The sequence below is a fragment of the Oncorhynchus mykiss genome, chromosome 13 (genome assembly GCF_057628025.1).
Source record: "Oncorhynchus mykiss isolate SJ-2025 chromosome 13, ASM5762802v1, whole genome shotgun sequence".
NCBI classification, from domain to species: Eukaryota; Metazoa; Chordata; class Actinopteri; order Salmoniformes; family Salmonidae; genus Oncorhynchus; species Oncorhynchus mykiss.
The window spans coordinates 12,413,067-12,435,948 of NC_143034.1; the positions used below are offsets into that span (position 1 = coordinate 12,413,067).

At 48.0% G+C, this 22,882-nt stretch overlaps 2 protein-coding genes across 3 annotated transcripts in view; both read right to left on the bottom strand.

Moving 5' to 3' along the window:
* Window positions 1-4,569, bottom strand: part of epn3b (epsin 3b) — a 30,455-nt gene extending 25,886 nt beyond the window's left edge. The window contains exon 1 of the mRNA XM_090195191.1: window positions 4,177-4,569. The gene's annotated coding sequence lies outside the window, so the exon portion shown is untranslated. The remainder of the gene's footprint in view (window positions 1-4,176) is intronic.
* Window positions 4,570-4,724: 155 nt separating this feature from the next.
* Window positions 4,725-22,882, bottom strand: part of mycbpap (mycbp associated protein) — a 44,084-nt gene continuing 25,926 nt past the window's right edge. For both annotated transcript variants that reach the window (XM_090195189.1, XM_090195190.1), the window contains exons 12-19: window positions 22,074-22,261; window positions 20,462-20,608; window positions 17,620-17,736; window positions 17,281-17,432; window positions 16,814-16,935; window positions 13,388-13,557; window positions 6,291-6,491; window positions 4,725-4,974 (exon numbers count right to left, since the gene is read on the bottom strand). In XM_090195189.1, the coding sequence (XP_090051315.1) occupies window positions 4,900-4,974; window positions 6,291-6,491; window positions 13,388-13,557; window positions 16,814-16,935; window positions 17,281-17,432; window positions 17,620-17,736; window positions 20,462-20,608; window positions 22,074-22,261 (1,172 nt within the window). In that variant the 3' untranslated portion in view covers window positions 4,725-4,899. The remainder of the gene's footprint in view (window positions 4,975-6,290; window positions 6,492-13,387; window positions 13,558-16,813; window positions 16,936-17,280; window positions 17,433-17,619; window positions 17,737-20,461; window positions 20,609-22,073; window positions 22,262-22,882) is intronic.

Genomic DNA, 22,882 nt, shown 5'->3' on the forward strand with positions numbered 1-22,882 from the left:
AGAAACTTGAGAAAATAAAGAATGGAGATGTCAGCAGTTCAGAGATTTCAGTGAAGGGATGTAAAAGCACTGTTCTTGTTCTACCCTTGAATTCCTCTTTCCCCCCCAGTAACATCAGTCCAATCAACATGGGCTGTCCCCTGTAAGGGTCCTTATAGCAGACGAGTGACTTTGAGGATAGAGCCCTCATTGGGTCGTTGAACGTGGAGGAGAACTGCAGCTCGTGGTGCCCACAGCGTGTTTCATCTGTCGTGGAAATTCAGTACTGAGAGAGATTGTTTGAAGAAATGACAATCATCTTTATTTAATATTGATTAATTATTGCTAAAACGAGGCAGGTCGATCCCCCACCCTTGAGTGTTGGACTGAGTAACCTAACCTTTACACAAATGCAGACTACTATATATAGCTGACACTAACAATGCTCAGTCATGGTAGGTTCGGCCCCCCTCATGCAGGCCAAGGAGCATCATAAGCCACTCTGGGTTCATCCTGTCGTTATCTGCACGTGGGTGTTGTCTTAACCCCACCCTGGCTTAGTTTCCCAGATGCAAGGATGATTTAGAGACAACAAGGAATTGTTCTGAACCCCTCCTGGCTGGCTATCTCTATCTCGGTTACACCCACCGCATCTTGTCGATGTAATGCAGTCTTTAACTCATTTGTCAGCTCAAGCCACCTCTAGTGACCATACGCCCAGATTAGCCGCAGGGAACTAGAGTGGAGACCATAAAACACAGCATTAGCAGGACATAAATATCTTACTGTTTGTTCAGTAAATAATTGTTTACTAATTAATATCAAACAAATCAGGTAAGTATGTCGTTTGTCCCACGTCCCCCTGTTTACGGTCAGCTGTGCATGGGAAGAAGAGGAGCAGCTGCCTTTGACAGGTGGGGATGCAAGGCGTGTCTATTCCCAGCAGTGTCACACACCCCTGCTATCCATGCAGCAGCCCCGCTATAGGTTACTAGGCTATTCAATTAAATATACAGTACCAGTCAAATGTTTGGACATACCTGCTCATTCAAGGGTTTTTCTTTCTTTCTTTCTTAACTATTTTCTACATTGTAGAATAATAGTGAAGACATCAAAACTATGGAATAACACACATGGAATCATGCAGTAACCAAAAACATTTTAAACAAATCAAAATATATTTTAGATTCTTCAAAGTAGCCACCCTTTGCCTTGATGACAGATTTGCACACTCTTGGCATTCTCTCAACCAGCTTCATGAGGTAGTCACCTGGAATGCATTTCAATTAACAGGTGTGCCTTGTTAAAAGTACATTTGTGTAATTTCTTTCCTTCTTAATGAGTTTGATGCCAGTTGTGTTGTGACAAGGTAGGGGTGGTATACAGAAGACAGCCCTATTTGGTAAAAGACCAAGTCCATATTATGGCAAGAACAACTCAAATAAGCAAAAACTAAATGACAGTCTATCGTTACTTTAAGACATGAAAGTGAGTCAATCCGCTAAATTTCAGGGACTTAGAAAGTTTCTTCAAGTGCAGTCGCAAAAACCACCAAGCGCTATGATAAAACTGACTCTCATGAGGACCGCCAAAGGAACGGAAGACCCAGAAGTAACTCTGCTGCTGAGGACAAGTTCATTAGAATTACCAGCCTCAGAAGTTGTAGCCCAGATAAATGATTCAAACTTTAAGTAACAGACACATCTCAACATCAACTGTGCTGAGGAGACTGCATACATCAGGCCTTCGTGGTCTAATTGCTGCAAAGAAATCGGAGGCACATTAAACCGTCATGGCTACCAAAGCATTCTGCAGCGATACACCATCCATTTTTTACATTTTATTTAACCATTATTTAAACTAGGCAAGTCAGTTAAAGAACAAATTCTTATTTATAATGACCGCCTACCCCGGCCAAACCCTAACCCAGACTACGCTGGGCCAATTGTGCGTCGCCCTATGGGACTCCCAATCACGGCCGGTTGTGATGCAGCCTGGAATCAAACCAGGGTCTGTAGTGACGCCTCTAGCACTGAGATGCAATGCCTTTGACCGATGTGCCACTCAAGAGCTCTATCTGGGTTGCGCTTAGTGGGACTATCATTTGTTTTTAAACTGGACAATGATCCAACAGTGCTCAGGATATGTGGGAACTCCTTCAAGACTGTTGGAAAAGCATTCCAGGTGAAGCTGGTTGAGAGAATGCCAAGAGTGTGCAAAGCTGGGCAAAGGGTGGCTACTTTTAAAAAAAAATCTAAAACATATTTAGATTTGTTTAACACTTTTTTGCTTACTACATGATTCCATATGTGTTATTTCGTAGTTGTGGTTTGTCTTCACTATTATTCTACAATGTAGAAAATAGTAAAAAATAAAGAAAAACCCAAGAATGAGTAGTTGTGTGCATAATGTTTAACTGGTACTGTATATAAACTGAGTCAGGGTCTCAACTTACTCTTGAGAATTAGAAAAAGTACAATTTCTAAATGGTGTTTTTTGTTCATCAGCATTTTTTCTCTTGTTGTCAGCAGTGGTGGGAAAAGGACCAAGTTGTCATACTCGAGTAAAAGTAAAGATACCTTAATAGAAAGTTACTCAAGTAAAAGTGAAAGACAGCCAGTAAAATACTACTTTAGTAAAAATCTAAAAGTATTTGGTTTTAAATATACTTAAGTATCAAAAGTAAAAAAAATACTTAAATTAATTTTGATTAAGCAAAGCAGACGGCACCAATTTCTTGTTTTTAAAATGTACAGACAGCCAGGGCCACTCCCACACTCAGACATTATTTACAGATAGCCAGGGGCCCACTCCAACACTCAGACATTATTTACAGATAGCCAGGGGCCCACTCCCACACTCAGACATTATTTACAGATAGCCAGGGGCCCACTCCAACACTCAGACATTATTTACAGATAGCCAGGGGCCCACTCCAACACTCAGACATTATTTACAGATAGCCAGGGGCCCACTCCCACACTCAGACATTATTTACAGATAGCCAGGGGCCCACTCCAACACTCATACATTATTTTCAGATAGCCAGGGGCCCACTCCAACACTCAGACATTATTTACAGACAGCCAGGGGCACACTCCAACACTCAGACATTATTTACAGACAGCCAGGGGCACACTCCACCACTCAGAGATTATTTACAGATAGCCAGGGGCACACTCCAACACTCAGAGATTATTTACAGATAGCCAGGGGCACACTCGAACACTCAGACATTATTTACAGATAGCCAGGGGCACACTCCACCACTCAGAGATTATTTACAGATAGCCAGGGGCACACTCCAACACTCAGACATTATTTACAAACGATGCATTTGTGTTTAGTGAATCCGCCAAGCCTGAGGCAGTAGGGATGACTACATGTTCTCTTGATAAGTGTGTGAATTTAACTATTTTCCTGTCCTGCTATGCAATCCAAATGTAATGAGTACTTTTTGGTGTCAGGGAAACTGCATGGAAGCTTAAGTACAATATTTTCTTTAGGAATGTAGTGAAGTAAAAAAGTTGTCAAAAATATAAATAATACCCCAAAAAAGAACTTAAAAAACTTTAAAGTATTTTGACTTAAGTACTTTACACCCCTGGTTGTCAGTCCCAATGTTAGATAAAAATGTTTTTGATTGCGAGGTAAGGTAGTCTACCCAGCTATCGAACCCTTGTAATAGGCCTAATCATCACCACATTACCAACCGGGACACAGGGCATGTGCTCAGGGGCCCCTGACCTCCTGGGGGCCCCCGTTGATTTTATTAGTCACTCCCACACTTCTGCCTGCTAGGAGGGGAGGTGCCCCCTGACCAAATCTCGCGTGTGGCCCCCAAAAGGCTAGAGGAAGAACTGACTACTAAACTACCAAAGCACTCATGCAAATATTCTTATGCAACGCGATGTGCTCATCGTCCAATCTGAGCTGTCAAGAAAACATGGCCACACTAACTAACCACAATATACACCCTCAAATAGCCTACAACACACCGCTTTTGTTGCACAAATAAACTGCCAAATACTGTCAGACGAACTAATAGTCTATCGAAATCATCCAAGTTTCGGTAATAAAAAGCTTTGCCTATGTTAAAAAAATCGCAGTAATTTGTATGAGTTTTTATGTCGCGGTAGCCTAAAAACCCAGATGTCCTATGTGTTTAGTTTACCGCATTCTGTCCGTTCCGCTTACCTCTGCCATGATCACCTCCCTCCTCCTACACCAGGAACCATCCTCCTCTCCGCTCTCTCCCTCTCTCTGCAGTGTCGGTATTCCCCCAACAGTACTAAACCACCGGTATCAGCAGCACTGAACCGTAGCACAGAGATGCAGCGAGTAAGGGAGCTACTATCGGTAGGCTGTTCCCGAATGACAGACAAGCAGAATGCCGTGCTTCAGTCCGGTGCGTGGAACGGCAGTGGAATTCCGAAGGGACGTGTGGTCTGTTCCTTTTCGGGTGAAGTTGCAAGACACGAGGAGGGCAGCAACCGTGAAATCCGCATAGGACAACCAACGGCATGGCACACTCACGCGCCCACTCACACACGCACGCATGGCAGGTACTCGTACACACAGCTGAGAGAGGGAGAGCGAGGGGGCGGGATGGGGGTGGATACTGGGTAGTGGGTAGCGTGCAGTCAGCGTTTAACCCACAGCTCCTCCGATGCAGAATCAGTGTGTGAGTGAGGTTGCTAGGTATGACAACCACATCTCACAGTCATAGTAAGTCAACAAAGATATAAAGTTCACAAAGCAAGTTTATTGATGTCATAGTGAGGAAATAAACCTCTGCACCTGTGATGGATTCTCTGTACAAATGTGTGTGTTAGGGAAGAGTGGAATTTATTATAGTGTGATCAGAGAGCTGTGTGTGTGTGTGTGTGTGTGTGTGTGTGTGTGTGTGTGTGTGTCAGCTCAAGTCTGTTCCTCTTCAGACTCATCCAACAGCACACACAGAGAATCCACTAAGCCTTCCATTAGAATATACACCTGGAAGAGAAAGACAGACAAAGAGAGAGAGAGGGGGGAGAGAAAGGAGGAGAGAGAGGAAGGAAGAGAGTGACAGAGAGAGAGAGAGAGAGAGAGAGAGAAAGGAAGAGAGAAAGGAAGAGAGAGAGAAAGGAGGAGAGAGAGAAAGGAAGAGGGAGAAAGAGAGAGAGCGACAGAGAGAAAGAGAAACGAAGAGAGAGAGAGAGGAAGGAAGAGAGCGACAGAGAGAGAGAGAGGAAGGAAGAGAGGGAGAAAGAGAGAGAGAGACAGACAGACAGAGAGAGAGGAAGGAAGAGAGGGAGAAAGAGAGAGAGAGACAGACAGAGAGAGAGGAAGGACGAGAGGGAGAAAGAGAGAGAGACAGACAGAGAGAGAGGAAGGAAGAGAGCGACAGACAGAGAGAAAGGAAGAGAGGGAGAAAGAGAGAGAGAGACAGACAGAGAGAGAGGAAGGAAGAGAGGGAGAAAGAGAGAGAGAGGCAGACAGAGAGAGAGGAAGGAAGAGAGGGAGAAAGAGAGAGAGACAGACAGATGGAGGGGATAACAGAGAGAGAGAGACAGAGAGAGAGGGGGGGAGATAACAGAGAGAGAGAGACAGAGAGAGAGAGGGGGGATAACAGAGAGAGGGGGGAGATAACAGAGAGAGGGGGGGAGATAACAGAGAGGGGGGGGATAACAGAGAGAGAGCGACAGACAGAGAGAGAGAGAGACAGACAGAGAGGGGAGGGGAGATAACAGAGAGAGAGACAGACAGAGAGAGAGGGGGGAGATAACAGAGAGAGGGGGGGGGAGATAACAGCAGTGTTAGTAAGCGATGTCAGATAAAGGATTATGGTTATTACAAAAGCACTAATATTACACTGGTAGTACAGATCTACAGTAGAGACTGTTTAGAGGTCCTGGTAGTGTCTATAGTACAACTCTACAGTAGAGACCGTTTAGAGGTCCTGGTAGTGTCTATAGTACAGATCTACAGTAGAGACTGTTTAGAGGTCCTGGTAGTGTCTATAGTACAGATCTACAGTAGAGACTGTTTAGAGGTCCTGGTAGTATAGTATAGTACAGCAGGCTCTACAGTAGAGTCAGTGTGGTGGTCCTGGTAGTAGATCTACAGTAGAGACTGTTTAGAGGTCCTGGTAGTATAGTATAGTATAGCAGGCTCTACAGTAGAGTCAGTGTGGTGGTCCTGGTAGTATAGTATAGTATAGCAGATCTACAGTAGAGACTGTTTAGAGGTCCTGGTAGTATAGTATAGTATAGCAGGCTCTACAGTAGAGTCAGTGTGGTGGTCCTGGTAGTATAGTATAGTGTACTAGCCTGTTGGTGCAGCTGTCTCTGGTATTTGTCCTGTAGTTCAGGCTCTACAGTAGAGTCAGTGTGGTGGTCCTGGTAGTCACTCTCAGGGCTGGTTGTGGTGGAGGAGGGCTCTCTGCCTGGTTCTTTACCAGGCTTACCTCCAGGACGCTTGTCCCCTACCGCCACCTCCTCACGACCCTTCTTCTTACTGCCCGGACGCTCCTGGAAGAGAGCACAGGAGGCTGCTGAGGGGAGGAAGGACGCTCCTGGAAGAGAGCACAGGAGGCTGCTGAGGGAGGACGGTTCTTAATAACGGCCGGAACGGAGGCAAATGGAATGTCATCAAACACCAGGAAACCATGGAAACCATGTGTTTGATCTATTTGATACCATTCCACTTACGGTGCATTCGGGAAGTCTTCAGAGCCCTTGACTCCTTCCACATTTTGTTACGTTACAGCCTTATTCTAAAATGGATTGAATATTTTTTCCCCTAATCGATCTACACACAATACTCCATAATGACACATTTTTGCAAATGTATTACAAATGAAAAACTGAAATATCACATTTGCATAAGTATTCAGACCCTTTAAAATCAGTACTTTGTTGAAGTACCTTTGGCAGCGATTACAGACTTGAGTCTTCTTGGGTATGACGCTACAAACTTGGCACACCTGTATTTGGGGAGTGTCTCCCATTCTTCTCTGGAGATCCTCTCAAGCTCTTTCAGGTTGGATGGGAAGCGTCGCTGCACTGCTGTTTTCAGATCTCTCCAGAAATGTTTTATCAGGTTCAAGTCCAGGCTCTGGCTGGGCCACTCAATGATATTCAGAGACTTATCCCAAAGCCACTCCTATGTTATCTTGGCTGTGTGCTTAGGGTTGTTGTCCTGTTGGAAGGTGAACCTTTGCAGCAGTCTGAAGTCCTGAGCGTTCTGGAGCAGGTTTTCATCAAGAATCTCTGTATTTTGCTCTGTTAATCATTCCCTCCATCCGGACTAGTCTCCCAGTCCTTGCCGCTGAAAAACATCCCCACAGCATGATGCTGCCACCACCATGCTTCACTGTAGGGATGGTGCCAGGTTTCCTCCAGACGTGATGCTTGGCATTCAGGCCAAAGAGTTCAATCTTGGTTTCATCAGACCAGACAATCTTGTTTCTCATGGTCTGAGAGTCTTTAGGTGTCTTTTCGCAAAGTGGGCTGTCAAATGCCTTTTACTGAGGAGTGGCTATCGTTTGGCCACTATCATGACTCTCCTGCCTCAGATCAGCTTGGCAAATGGCTGACGTTGACCAGACCCCTCTCATCACCCGCAGAAGAGGAGGGAGGGAGGGGGGCGGTTTTAACAACTTAACTCTCTGTAAATTAGGTAGGAGGGGAATCTCCCTTTTTCTCTTTAGTATTGGTAAAGAAACGTCCCTTTCGTCTACAGAATACTTTTCCCGCCAAAACTGTAACGTCCGAAAGAAAGTGAATATTGGAACAATATTTCTAAGATATGAATGTTAAGAATGGTCAGTGGGGATCTAAAGACTAATCATGTCATAGTGCTTTTCATTTTGTGATGTTATTAAAAACTCTGTGAACCAAATACTGTAACTTAGGAACGAACCCCCTTTTGGCTGTCAAGTTTCCATCCAATACATTGTGAATACAATATGAAGAACGATGAAAATAGTGTTGTTAAGATAGGAATGTGATTTTGTTTTTCTAATAGGATAATGGTTTTTCATGTCCTCTGCACATTAAATAGCCACGGCCCGAATGAGGTCAGAAGAGCGTATCAGTGTGATGGAACCACCCTTTCCGACCAGAGTGCTTAAAATGACTCGCTAAGAATTAACATACCAGACCAAAATACGCGACACCGTGAACCACACGTTGAAATGGTTAAAAACTTTGAAACTCTCAACAAGAGGTGAAGAAAATGAACTCACCGGACCAGGACCCTGGCAGTCTGCAGCTGCGCGTGTAAAGTGACTTTGGAACTTTGACTATCTACCCGAGGAAAAGAGGATAAGTTCACCTCAGACAATTACTGGTGAATCATTGAAGCCACAGACAACTAATAAAGAGGACATTGTAACCTCTGGTGGACAATCAGAGCATTACAACCCCGGGAGAGCCCACCGAAACTACTAATAAAGAGGACGTTGTAACCTCTGGTGGACAATCAGAGCCTTACACCCCCGGGAGAGCCCACCGAAACTACTAATAAAGAGGACATTGTAACCTCTGGTGGACAATCAGAGCCTTACACCCCCGGGAGAGCCCACCGAAACTACTAATAAAGAGGACATTGTAACCTCTGGTGGACAATCAGAGCATTACACCCCCGGGAGAGCCCACCGAAACTACTAATAAAGAGGACATTGTAACCTCTGGTGGACAATCAGAACCTTACACCCCCGGGAGAGCCCACCGAAACTACTTTCTGAGAGGGCATTGTAACCTCTGGTGGACAATCAGAGCATTACACCCCCGGGAGAGCCCACCGAAACTACTAATAAAGAGGACATTGTAACCTCTGGTGGACAATCAGAGCATTACACCCCCGGGAGAGCCCACCGAAACTACTAATAAAGAGGACATTGTAACCTCTGGTGGACAATCAGAGCATTACACCCCCGGGAGAGCCCACCGAAACTACTAACCTCTGGTGGACAATCAGAGCATTACACCCCCGGGAGAGCCCACCGAAACTACTTTCTGAGAGGGCATTGTAACCTCTGGTGGACAATCAGAGCATTACAACCCCGGGAGAGCCCACCGAAACTACATTCTGAGAGGGCATTGTAACCTCTGGTGGACAATCAGAGCATTACACCCCCGGGAGAGCCCACCGAAACTACTTTCTGAGAGGGCATTGTAACCTCTGGTGGACAATCAGAGCATTACACCCCGGGAGAGCCCACCGAAACTACTTTCTGAGAGGGCATTGTAACCTCTGGTGGACAATCAGAGCATTACACCCCCGGGAGAGCCCACCGAAACTACTTTCTGAGAGGGCATTGTAACCTCTGGTGGACAATCAGAGCATTACACCCCGGGAGAGCCCACCGAAACTACTTTCTGAGAGGGCATTGTAACCTCTGGTGGACAATCAGAGCATTACAACCCCGGGAGAGCCCACCGAAACTACTTTCTGAGAGGGCATTGTAACCTCTGGTGGACAATCAGAGCATTACACCCCCGGGAGAGCCCACCGAAACTACTTTCTGAGAGGGCATTGTAACCTCTGGTGGACAATCAGAGCATTACACCCCGGGAGAGCCCACCGAAACTACTTTCTGAGAGGGCATTGTAACCTCTGGTGGACAATCAGAGCATTACACCCCGGGAGAGCCCACCGAAACTACTTTCTGAGAGGGCATTGTAACCTCTGGTGGACAATCAGAGCATTACACCCCGGGAGAGCCCACCGAAACTACTTTCTGAGAGGGCATTGTAACCTCTGGTGGACAATCAGAGCATTACACCCCCGGGAGAGCCCACCGAAACTACTTTCTGAGAGGGCATTGTAACCTCTGGTGGACAATCAGAGCATTACACCCCCGGGAGAGCCCACTGAAACTACTTTCTGAGAGGGCATTGTAACCTCTGGTGGACAATCAGAGCATTACACCCCCGGGAGAGCCCACCGAAACTACTTTCTGAGAGGGCATTGTAACCTCTGGTGGACAATCAGAGCATTACACCCCCGGGAGAGCCCACCGAAACTACTTTCTGAGAGGGCATTGTAACCTCTGGTGGACAATCAGAGCATTACACCCCCGGGAGAGCCCACCGAAACTACTTTCTGAGAGGGCTTGGTCCTGACCGAGATAGACCACGAACGAAGGCATTCAACACGTAAATGCATTCATTCTTTTCTTGTTCCAAACGGCCGGTGGTTCGTGTGCAAAGTATATGATTCATGTGAAATGAGTCCTAGAACGTGTCCACGATAAGTGTCCTTTTCCTCTCTGTCTCTCTGTCCCTCTCTCCATCTAACATTATGTTGTAACAAGCCGTCATATCTTTTCCTCTCTGTCTCTCTGTCCCTCTCTCCATCTAACATTATGTTGTAACAAGCCGTCATATCTTTTCCTCTCTGTCTCTCTTTCCCTCTCTCCATCTAACATTATGTTGTAACAAGCCGTCATATCTTTTCCTCTCTGTCTCTCTTTCCCTCTCTCCATCTAACATTATGTTGTAACAAGCCGTCATATCTTTTCCTCTCTGTCTCTCTGTCCCTCTCTCCATCTAACATTATGTTGTAACAAGCCGTCATATCTTGTCAGTCCACTAGGGACCTTTGTCTCATGTCAGTGTGTATGTTGTTCTGTGTTATTATTTAGTTAGCTAGTAAATAAATAATTAAATCCATTTGTGTAGTGTCACGGCTCCTCCTCTGCAGTGCAGGGGGTGGTTCCTCCTGCAGGCAGAGGAGGGTCGTTAGTGATTGGAGTCACCTGGGCTCAAGGTATTTAAACTGCTGCTTCACTAATCTCTCTCTCTCTCTCTCTCTCTGCTCCTCCAGGTATGAACCTGTTTCGATTGTTCTTTTGTAGTTTTGCATAGTTTTCACTCAGTCATTCACACACACAGATTCACACATCCCTGCACTTTACATTATTATTATTATTACACTTTACATACACCTCACATTATGATACTTCCACACCTCATACCTTCTTCTTACTTTAAAGTTAATGGTTTTGTTTACAATAAAGAACATGTTTTTAATTGGCCTATACCTGTTGTTCGCGTCCCCTCATTTTTGCCACAGGCTATGAGCCGGCCTGTGACAGTAGTATTGAATAATGAGCTTAGGCTGGGGTTCTTGCAGATCCAAGAAGGTTGCGACCGATCAGAATGAGACTGATATGAGGTAATTATTAATAAGTGATAGTTATCGATATATCATTTATATCTTATAGAGTTTGGTGATGGTAACTCGTTAAACAACTTCTTCCGTGGTGCCCCAAATTCCTAATGAGTTAATTGTTACATGATTAATTTAAATCGGGTAACAATTAAATGAATAACAGTCATCAGATTATTTAAAGTCAAGTCACGACACCCCTCTACCATAAAGGCCTGATCGGTGGAGTGCTGCAGAGATGATTGTCCTTCTGGAAGGTTCTCCCATCTCCACAGAGGAACTCTGGAGCTCTGTCAGAGTGACCATTGGCTGTTGGTCACCTGCCTGACCAAGGCCCTTCTCCCCTGATTGCTCAGAGCGGCCAGTTATAGAGCGAGGGAGAAAGAGAGTTAAAGAGAAAGAGAGAGAAAGAGAGAGTTAGAGAGAATGAACCCAAGTGGTGGGAGAAAGAAAGAAAGAAAGAAAGAAAGAAAGAAAGAAAGAAAGAAAGACAGACAGACAGACAGACAGACAGACAGACAGACAGACAGACAGACAGACAGATAGAGACAGAGAGAGACAGAGAGAGATAAAGAAAGACAGACAGGAAGATAGACAGATAGATAGATAGATAGAGAGACAGAGAGAGAGAAAGAAAGAGAGCGAGAGAGAGATAGATAGAGAGAGAAATACAGAAAAAGAGACAGACAGATAGAGACAGAGAGAGACAGAGAGAGATAAAGAAAGACAGACAGGAAGATAGATAGAGAGAGAAAGATAAAGACAGACAGAAAGAGAGAGAGAGAGAGAGAGAGAGAGAGAGAGAGAGAGAGAGAGAGAGAGAGAGAGATAAAGACAGACAGAAAGAGAGAGAGAGAGAGAGAGAGAGAAAGACAGACAGAAAGAGAGAGAGAGAGAGAGAGAGAGATAAAGACAGACAGAAAGAGAGATATATAGATAGAGAGAGAGATAAAGACAGACAGAAAGAGAGAGATAGAGAGAGAGAGGGTGTACTGGTGTCTTTGTGATTGTGATATTTCTGCCGTATGTACTGTTTATAGTTGTTGGTGTACAGATGGACATGCCTCTGTACACCCTGTGTGTGTGTGTGTGTGTGTGTGTGTGTGTGTGTGTGTGTGTGTGTGTGTGTGTGTGTGTGTGTGTGACCACCTACATGCGTGTAGTGTGTGTGGCCGGTACAGGTGTCATAACTCACAACCTGGACACACAGTTTGAGAGCAGATGCACATTTTCACACAGTGTTCGGTTACCATGGCACCTGGTGACAAATAAACTGTTGCTAACCTATGACTCAACTATTCATCAGAGAGATGGAGAGAGAGGAGTGAGAGGGAAGGAGGGAGAGAAAGAGAGGAGGGAGAGAGAAGGAGGAAGAGAAAGAGAGGAGGGAGAGAGAAGGAGGAAGAGAAAGAGAGGAGGGAGAGAGAGTGAGGCAGACAGACAGACAGACAGACAGGTGTTTGCTGCCATCTGGTGTTGGTATCAACCCTGTTTCTGGAGAGAAAACCTCCTGTAGGTTTTAACTTAAAATCATCCCTGAAAACCTACAGGAGGTGAAACCTAGGAGGGTATCTCTCCAGGGACAGGGTTGGAGATAAAACCTACAGGAGGGTATCTCTCCAGGGACAGGGGTGGAGATAAAACCTACAGGAGGGTATCTCTCCAGGGACAGGGTTGGAGATAAAACCTACAGGAGGGTATCTCTCCAGGAACAGGATTGGAGATTAAACATACAGGAGGGTATCTCTCCAGGAACAGGGTTGGAGAGCCCTGATAGGTATAAACCATCTGGTAATAGCTCCACCCCACTCTCTGATTGGATAGGTATAAACCATCTGGTAATAGCTCCACCCCACTCTCTGATTGGATAGAATATTAATCATCTGGTAATAGCTCCACCCCACTCTCTGATTGGATAGAATATTAATAATCTGGTAATAGCTCCACCCCACTCTCTGATTGGATAGGTATAAATCATCTGGTAATAGCTCCACCCACTCTCTGATAGACTAGGAGTTACACTATATTACTAACACCTATCTGATCCTTTCAGATAAACATTGTGTCTCTGGTTGGGAATAGAGCTAGATAACATATACACAAAGAGACTAGGGGGTAGGAGGTTAGGGTGTAAGAGGTGTAAGAGTTTAGGAGGGAAGGGGGCAGGAGGCTAGGAGGGAGGAGGTTAGGGGGCAGGAGGTTAGGGGTGATTTGGGGATTTATTTTTTAGATTAGGTGAGTTCCTCACCTCCACTGGTTTCTCCTTCACAGCAGGCTTGGCTGCTCCCTTCTTCTCCTCCTTCTCTTTGACGCTCCCTCCCTTCTTCTCCTCCTTCAGGGGTGCTCCTGCCTTCTTCTCCTCCTTCAGGGGTGCTCCTGCCTTCTTCTCAAACTTCTCCTCTTTCTTCATCTTTCCCCCTGGAGAGGAATGGGTTGATAGTGGGTTGTAGTGGTAGACAGGCAGATAGTGGGTTGTAGTGGTAGACAGGCTAATACTGGGTTGTAGTGGTAGACAGGCTAATAGTGGGTTGTAGTGGTAGACAGGCTGATAGTGGGTTGTAGTGGTAGACAGGCTGATAGTGGGTTGTAGTGGTAGACAGGCTGATAGTGGGTTGTAGTGGTAGACAGGCTGATACTGGGTTGTAGTGGTAGACAGGCTGATACTGGGTTGTAGTGGTAGACAGGCTGATAGTGGGTTGTAGTGGTAGACAGGATGATACTGGGTTGTAGTGGTAGACAGGCTGATAGTGGGTTGTAGTGGTAGACAGGCTGATAGTGGGTTGTAGTGGTAGACAGGCTGATAGTGGGTTGTAGTGGTAGACAGACTGATAGTGGGTTGTAGTGGTAGACAGGCTGATAGTGGGTTGTAGTGGTAGACAGGCTGATAGTGGGTTGTAGTGGTAGACAGGCTGATAGTGGGTTGTAGTGGTAGACAGGCTGATAGTGGGTTGTAGTGGTAGACAGGCTGATACTGGGTTGTAGTGGTAGACAGGCTGATAGTGGGTTGTAGTGGTAGACAGGCTGATAGTGGGTTGTAGTGGTAGACAGGCTGATAGTGGGTTGTAGTGATAGACAGGATGATACTGGGTTGTAGTGGTAGACAGGCTGATAGTGGGTTGTAGTGGTAGACAGGCTGATAGTGGGTTGTAGTGGTAGACAGGCTGATAGTGGGTTGTAGTGGTAGACAGGCTGATAGTGGGTTGTAGTGGTAGACAGGCTGATAGTGGGTTGTAGTGGTAGACAGGCTGATACTGGGTTGTAGTGGTAGACAGGCTGATAGTGGGTTGTAGTGGTAGACAGGCTGATAGTGGGTTGTAGTGGTAGACAGGCTGATACTGGGTTGTAGTGGTAGACAGGCTGATAGTGGGTTGTAGTGGTAGACAGGCTGATAGTGGGTTGTAGTGGTAGACAGGCTGATAGTGGGTTGTAGTGGTAGACAGGCTGATAGTGGGTTGTAGTGGTAGACAGCCTGATAGTGGGTTGTAGTGGTAGACAGGCTGATAGTGGGTTATAGTGGTAGACAGGCTGATAGTGGGTTGTAGTGGTAGACAGGCTGATAGTGGGTTGTAGTGGTAGACAGGCTGATAGTGGGTTATAGTGGTAGACAGGCTGATAGTGGGTTGTAGTGGTAGACAGGCTGATAGTGGGTTATAGTGGTAGACAGGCTGATAGTGGGTTGTAGTGGTAGACAGGATGATAGTGGGTTATAGTGGTAGACAGGCTGATAGTGGGTTGTAGTGGTAGACAGGCTGATAGTGGGTTGTAGTGGTAGACAGGCTGATAGTGGGTTATAGTGGTAGACAGGCTGATAGTGGGTTGTAGTGGTAGACAGGCTGATAGTGGGTTGTAGTGGTAGACAGGCTGATAGTGGGTTATAGTGGTAGACAGGCTGATAGTGGGTTGTAGTGGTAGACAGGCTGATAGTGGGTTGTAGTGGTAGACAGGCTGATAGTGGGTTGTAGTGGTAGACAGGCTGATAGTGGGTTGTAGTGGTAGACAGACTGATAGTGGGTTATAGTGGTAGACAGACTGATAGTGGGTTGTAGTGGTAGACAGGCTGATAGTGGGTTGTAGTGGTAGACAGGCTGATAGTGGGTTATAGTGGTAGACAGGCTGATAGTGGGTTGTAGTGGTAGACAGGCTGATACTGGGTTGTAGTGGTAGACAGGCTGATAGTGGGTTGTAGTGGTAGACAGGCTGATAGTGGGTTGTAGTGGTAGACAGGCTGATAGTGGGTTGTAGTGGTAGACAGGCTGATAGTGGGTTGTAGTGGTAGACAGGCTGATAGTGGGTTGTAGTGGTAGACAGGCTGATAGTGGGTTGTAGTGGTAGACAGGCTGATAGTGGGTTATAGTGGTAGACAGGCTGATAGTGGGTTGTAGTGGTAGACAGGCTGATAGTGGGTTGTAGTGGTAGACAGGCTGATAGTGGGTTGTAGTGGTAGACAGGCTGCTAGTGGGTTGTAGTGGTAGACAGGCTTATAGTGGGTTGGTGGTCCTGTGTGTGTTAGACTCAGCTGTGGTGGTGGTCCTGTGTGTGTTAGACTCACAGCTGTGGTGGTGGTCCTGTGTGTTAGACTCACAGCTGTGGTGGTGGTCCTGTGTGTTAGACTCACAGCTGTGGTGGTGGTCCTGTGTGTTAGACTCACAGCTGTGGTGGTGGTCCTGTGTGTGTTAGACTCACAGCTGTGGTGGTGGTCCTGTGTGTTAGACTCACAGCTGTGGTGGTGGTCCTGTGTGTGTTAGACTCACAGCTGTGGTGGTGGTCCTGTGTGTGTTAGACTCACAGCTGTGGTGGTGGTCCTGTGTGTTAGACTCACAGCTGTGGTGGTGGTCCTGTGTGTGTTAGACTCACAGCTGTGGTGGTGGTCCTGTGTGTTAGACTCACAGCTGTGGTTGTGGTCCTGTGTGTGTTAGACTCACAGCTGTGGTGGTGGTCCTGTGTGTGTTAGACTCACAGCTGTGGTGGTGGTCCTGTGTGTTAGACTCACAGCTGTGGTGGTGGTCCTGTGTGTGTTAGACTCACAGCTGTGGTGGTGGTCCTGTGTGTATTAGACTCACAGCTGTGGTGGTGGTCCTGTGTGTTAGACTCACAGCTGTGGTGGTGGTCCTGTGTGTGTTAGACTCACAGCTGTGGTGGTGGTCCTGTGTGTTAGACTCACAGCTGTGGTGGTGGTCCTGTGTGTTAGACTCACAGCTGTGGTTGTGGTCCTGTGTGTGTTAGACTCACAGCTGTGGTGGTGGTCCTGTGTGTGTTAGACTCACAGCTGTGGTGGTGGTCCTGTGTGTTAGACTCACAGCTGTGGTGGTGGTCCTGTGTGTGTTAGACTCACAGCTGTGGTGGTGGTCCTGTGTGTATTAGACTCACAGCTGTGGTGGTGGTCCTGTGTGTTAGACTCACAGCTGTGGTGGTGGTCCTGTGTGTGTTAGACTCACAGCTGTGGTGGTGGTCCTGTGTGGTAGACTCACAGCTGTGGTGGTGGTCCTGTGTGTGTTAGACTCACAGCTGTGGTGGTGGTCCTGTGTGTTAGACTCACAGCTGTGGTGGTGGTCCTGTGTGTGTTAGACTCACAGCTGTGGTGGTGGTCCTGTGTGTATTAGACTCACAGCTGTGGTGGTGGTCCTGTGTGTTAGACTCACAGCTGTGGTGGTGGTCCTGTGTGTATTAGACTCACAGCTGTGGTGGTGGTCCTGTGTGTGTTCCCCCCATGTGTCTGTCTCAGGGAGACCCAGTAGATGTCTGAGCCACAGAGCTGCACTGACCAGACCGTCCAACAGCTCTCTCCACAACTGCAACCTGCAGGGGTTAACACTCACTCACACACACACACACACACACACACACACACACACACACACACACACACACACACACACTTTTTTAAATAATCAACTGCATTAATTGATCAATTTCTGTGGTATCCTTTCATTCTTTAGTTTCCCCATCAACATTCCCTCTTCTCTTTTCTCCACACCGGTGCTCCCTCCCTCCCTCCCTCCCTCCCTCCCTCCCTCCCTCGCTCCCTCCCTCCCTCCTCTTCCCTCCCTCCCTCCCTCCCTCCCTCCCTCCCCTTCCCTCCCTCCCTCCCTCCCTCCCTCCCTCCATCCATCCCTCCCTCTTCCCTCCCTCCCTTCTCCTCACCCTATAGTGTTGAGTGGTAGTGGCGTGTGTTGTGTGAGTGGCTGGGTGAGCTCCAGGAGGAGGGTGTTATAGAGGCTCAGAGCCCCCTCTCTGGTGAGCCTCTCCTGGGGTCCATCCTGCTCCCCGTCCCCCTGGGGCAGAGCCAGCACCGCCTGGAGAGGGGAACAGAGAGGAGAGAGGAGAGGAGGGTTAGGTTTTAGATCCACTACTCAGGGGCCTTGTTGTTAGTGTCCCTCCGGAGATCGGAAGGTTAGGGGTTCCATCCCCGGTCGAGACTCTGTGAATGGGACCTGATGCATCTCTGCTGTGCACGTGAGGTGTGTGTGTGTGTGTGTGTACCTGTCGTAGTGTAGACACAGAGAGGTCCCAGGCTGTTTCTCTGTCTTCTCCTGTTTCTGCGGTCACCTGCTGCCACAGGCTCTTCAGCGCCTCCACTGTCTCATAACGGTACTGCAGCTAGGACCGAGATAGACCAACAGTATACTGTTACAAACACAGTATGGGCCAGTCGTGTGTGTGTGTGTGTGTGTGTGTGTGTCACTAAACAACCCAACAGAAAGAGGAAGGTGTTATTCAGAAATCAGCTAGAACCATGAATGAACCTAACTCATCGTCATCATAGTAATCACTGAGTCTTTGTCCTTCTGTCTGTCTGTCTGTCTGTTTTTACATATCGAGAGAGAATCCATTCATGTTCAAAGACAAGAGCCACGATGACACATAATTATAGTAATGGCTGATAATGTTGATAATGACCGTGGCTGAAATGTCATCCTATCCCCTATATACAGCGTGTCCACCCACTCTGCCTAGAGAGTGTGTGAAAACACCTATCCCCTATATACAGCATGTCCACCCACTCTGCCTAGAGAGGGTGTGAAAACACCTATCCCCTATATACAGCATGTCCAGCCACTCTGCCTAGAGAGGGTGTGAAAACACCTATCCCCTATATACAGCATGTCCAGCCACTCTGCCTAGAGAGGGTGTGAAAACACCTATCCCCTATATACAGCGTGTCCACCCACTCTGCCTAGAGAGGGTGTGAAAACACCTATCCCCTATATACAGCATGTCCAGCCACTCTGCCTAGAGAGGGTGTGAAAACACCTATCCCCTATATACAGCGTGTCCACCCACTCTGCCTAGAGAGGGTGTGAAAACACCTATCCCCTATATACAGCATGTCCACCCACTCTGCCTAGAGAGGGTGTGAAAACACCCGTTGTTATTGAAATTTCACTTCCTTACAGAAAAAAATAATAATTTACCAAGACAAATATGATTCTTCATGTCCTGAATCGTTCAGTGGTGTCTTTCTCTAACACATCGTTATATCTAAGAAGCTGGCTGTTGTAACTTAATACATCCTATAATGAGCACTGAGCTCTGTTGACGTAGCGGTGCCGATTTCTCCTAGTGACTTTAGAGGATTTGACATGTTGTGGTGGTCGTTTCTGCGGGTCGCAAAAAGCTAAGTCTGAAAACAAAAGGCTAAGTCTGAAAACAAAAAGCTAAGTCTGAAAACAAAAAGCTAAGCCTGAAAATAAAAAGCTAAGCCTGAAAACAAAAAGCTAAGTCTGAAAACAAAAAGCTAAGTCTGAAAACAAAAAGCTAAGTCTGAAAACAAAAAGCTTAGTGCTCCTTTGACATTTCACAGAGATATTCCTGTTGTTTTTTTTGTGAGAAATCTCACGTTAATATCAAAAGCGTATACAAAACGTAATTTGAAAATACTACACGTCATGTCTCTAAATCAATATGTATCTGACCTCCATATTGTTTTATGCCCTGTGGGTTCAAGAAGAAAGATGGCGAGGTTCAACGGTGAACCGGTCAGTTCGTCTTAATTCTCTGACGCCATGCTATTATCCTGATTCAGGACAAAAACATTCATCTGGCCCTCATTGATTTAGTCTCCCTAATTCTGGTCATCCTACAAGGGTAAAAACTTTTTAACAGATTATCATAGAGACATGAGGTTTGGCCAATTGGTTTTCTCAGAGGAGTATCTACACAATGTACATATTTACCCATTGGTCAAAATATGTGTTTTTGATCGGACACTCTACTATATAGTGCACTACTACCAGGGCCCTGTTCAAAAGTAGTGCACACTGTACTATAGAGGGAATAGGGTGCCATTTTGGACACATATACAATGTCTAACTGAGGCTGCGTCCTGTGTTGTCCCTACAGAGACAAGCTCCTAGCTCTTTCTGTCTCACACAGGAAGCCCAATTCTGATGTTTACACAGGAAGCCCAATTCTGATGTTTACACAGGAAGCCCAATTCTGATGTTTAAACAGGAAGCCCAATTCTGATGTTTACACAGGAAGCCCAATTCTGATGGTTACACAGGAAGCCCAATTCTTACGTTTACACAGGAGCTCAATTCTGATGTTTACACAGGAAGCTCAATTCTGATGTTTACACAGGAAGCTCAATTCTGATGTTTACACAGGAAGCTCAATTCTGATGTTTACACAGGAAGCTCAATTCTGATGTTTACACAGGAAGCTCAATTCTGATGTTTACACAGGAAGCTCAATTCTGATGTTTACACAGGAAGCTCAATTCTGATGTTTACACAGGAAGCTCAATTCTGATGTTTAAACAGGCAGCACAATTCTGATCTTTACACAGGAAGCCCAATTCTGATGTTTAAACAGAGAGAATGGACATTCAGAGTGATGATGCTGGCTGTGTGGAACAGAGAGAATAGACGTTCCGAGTGATGATGCTGGCTGTGTGGAACAGAGAGAATGGACATTCAGAGAGATGATGCTGGCTGTGTGGAACTGAGAAAATGGACGTTCAGAGTGATGATGCTGGCTGTGTGGAACTGAGAGAATGGACATTCAGAGCTGTTTTAGTGTCTTTAGTGTGCTTAGGAGTCTGTGGTCGTGACAGTCTATTGATTTTGCGGGGCATTCTTTGCCCCCCCCGTCTTTGTTAAAGGTAGACTCAGCCAGATTGCAACGAGCAGCATCGCAGATATTAAGATGAGCTCAATGCAAGACTTTTCTCTCACAGAGGTGCGCTTCTCGCTCCGACGACGTGGTAGCCACGGGAACCACGACAGCAGAGAGGCGATGCCTCTTAGTTGTGGTGGAGATTGAGCGGATAGTGTGTCTACTTGGTGCATCTCTCTGAGTCTACCTTCAAGGTGTAGTGTACCTTTGGGTTCCTGTTGTGGAAGTGTTCTTCCTCGGTGGTGTAGAGCTCCGCAGGGGAGCCGGGTCTCTCTGGGGTGAGGACGCCTCGTAACACGGCACACACCAACGACCGACACACTGACGCAGCCTCTCTCTGCTGCAGCTCCCTCTACACACACACACACACACACACACACACACACACACACACACACACACACACACAACACATACACACACACACACACACACACACACACACACACACACACACACACACACATACACATACACATACACATACACACACACACACACACACACACACACACACGCGCACAGAGACACACATACACAAAATTACACATAAACACATGAATACACAAACAAACACAATTATGCTTAATACAACTGTGAAGTTACAAACACACCCTCCCTCCCCACACCCTCCCCTCCCCACACCCTCCCTCCCCCACACCCTCCCTCCTCACCTCCTCCCTCTCTCTCTCCCCACACCCTCCCTCCCCACACCCTCCCTCCCCACACCCTCCCCTCCCCATACCCTCCCTCTCTCTCTCTCCCCACACCCTCCCTCCCCACACCCTCCCTCCCCACACCCTCCCTCCCTCCTCACTCCCTCCTCCCTCCTCACACCCTCCCTCCTCCCCACACCCTCCCTCCTCACATCCCTCCCTCCCTCTCTCCCCACACCCTCCCCTCCTCCTCACACCCTCCCTCCCTCCTCACACCCTCCCCACACCCTCCCTCCCTCCCCACACCCTCCCTCCTCACATCCTCCCTCCTTCCTCACACCCCCTTCCCTCCTCACATCCTCCCTCCCTCCCCACACCCTCCCACCCTCCCCACACCCTCCCTCCCTCCCCACACCCCCCCCTCCCCTCCCCACATCCTCCCTCCCTCCCCACACCCTCCCTCCCTCCCCACACCCTCCCTCCTCACACACCTCCCTCCCCACACCCTCCCTCCCCACACCCTCCCTCCCCACACCCTCCCTCCTCACATCCTCCCTCCCCTCCCCACACCCTCCCTCCCTCCCCACCCCCTCCTCCCTCCCCTCACCCCACCCCTCCCTCCCCACAACCTCCCCTCCCTCCTCACACCCTCCCTCCCTCCTCACACCCTCCCCACACCCTCCCTCCCTCCTCACACCCTCCCTCCCCTCCCCACACCCTCCCCACACCCTCCCCACACCCTCCCCTCCCTCCCCACACCCTCCCTCCTCACATCCTCCCTCCTTCCTCACACCCTCCCTCCCTCCTCACATCCTCCCTCCCTCCTCCCACCCACCCTCCCTCCCCACACCCTCCCTCCTCACACCCTCCCTCCCTCCTCACACCCTCCCCACACCCTCCCCACACCCTCCCTCCTCACATCCTCCCTCCTTCCCCACACACTCCCTCCCTCCTCACACCCTCCCTCCCTCCTCACATCCTCCCTCCCTCCTCACACCCTCCCTCCCTCCCTCCTCACCCACTCCCTCCCTCATCACACCCTCCCTCCCTCCTCACACCCTCCCTCCTCCCAGCCACCCTCCCTTCTCACACCCTCACTCCTTCCCTCCTCACACACACCCTCCCTCCCCCTACTCCCACCCTCTCCCCCCCTACACAGACCTCCAGGGCGTGTCTCTGGTCAGCGGTCTTGTCCTGGTAAAGAGCCACGCCCCTCAGTGTCACCTGGATGGAGGCTCCGCCCAGCAGGACAGGGTGTGTGTTGAGACGCCACACCTCTGTCCTGATGCCTGGGACCTCCGACTTAAATATAAACTCTACACGCTTGCTGTCACCTGGTAGAATCACACCTGGTACAGAGATAGATAGAGAGAGACAGAGAGAGATGGAGAGGGGAGAAGGAGAGAGAGAGAGAGAGATGGGGAGGGGAGAAGGAGAGAGAGAGCGAGAGATGGGGAGGGGAGAAGGAGAGAGACAGAGAGAGATGGGGAGGGGAGAAGGAGAGAGACAGAGAGAGATGGGGAGGGGAGAAGGAGAGAGAGAGAGAGAGACGGGGAGGGGAGAAGGAGAGAGAGAGCGAGAGATGGGGAGGGGAGAAGGAGAGAGACAGAGAGAGATGGGGAGGGGAGAAGGAGAGAGACATGGGGGAGGGAGAAGGAGAGAGAGAGATGGGGAGGGGAGAAGGGGAGAGAGAGAGAGAGAGAGAGAGATGAGGGGAGGGGGAGGGGGGAAGGGGAGAGATAGAAATGGGGAGGGGGGAAGGGGAGAGAGAGAGATGGGGAGGACAAAGGAGGACAAAGCAGGTTGTAATTATGACATGCATTGACGTAAATGCTGCCAGCTGTGTGAACAAAAACACAGAGTGTGTGTACATACATGGTGTGTCTGCGTGTACATGTGCAGTGTGTGTGTGTGTACCTGTGGAGGTGTTGAAGTAGAAGTGCTGTTGTGTGTGTGTGTGTACTGTGTGT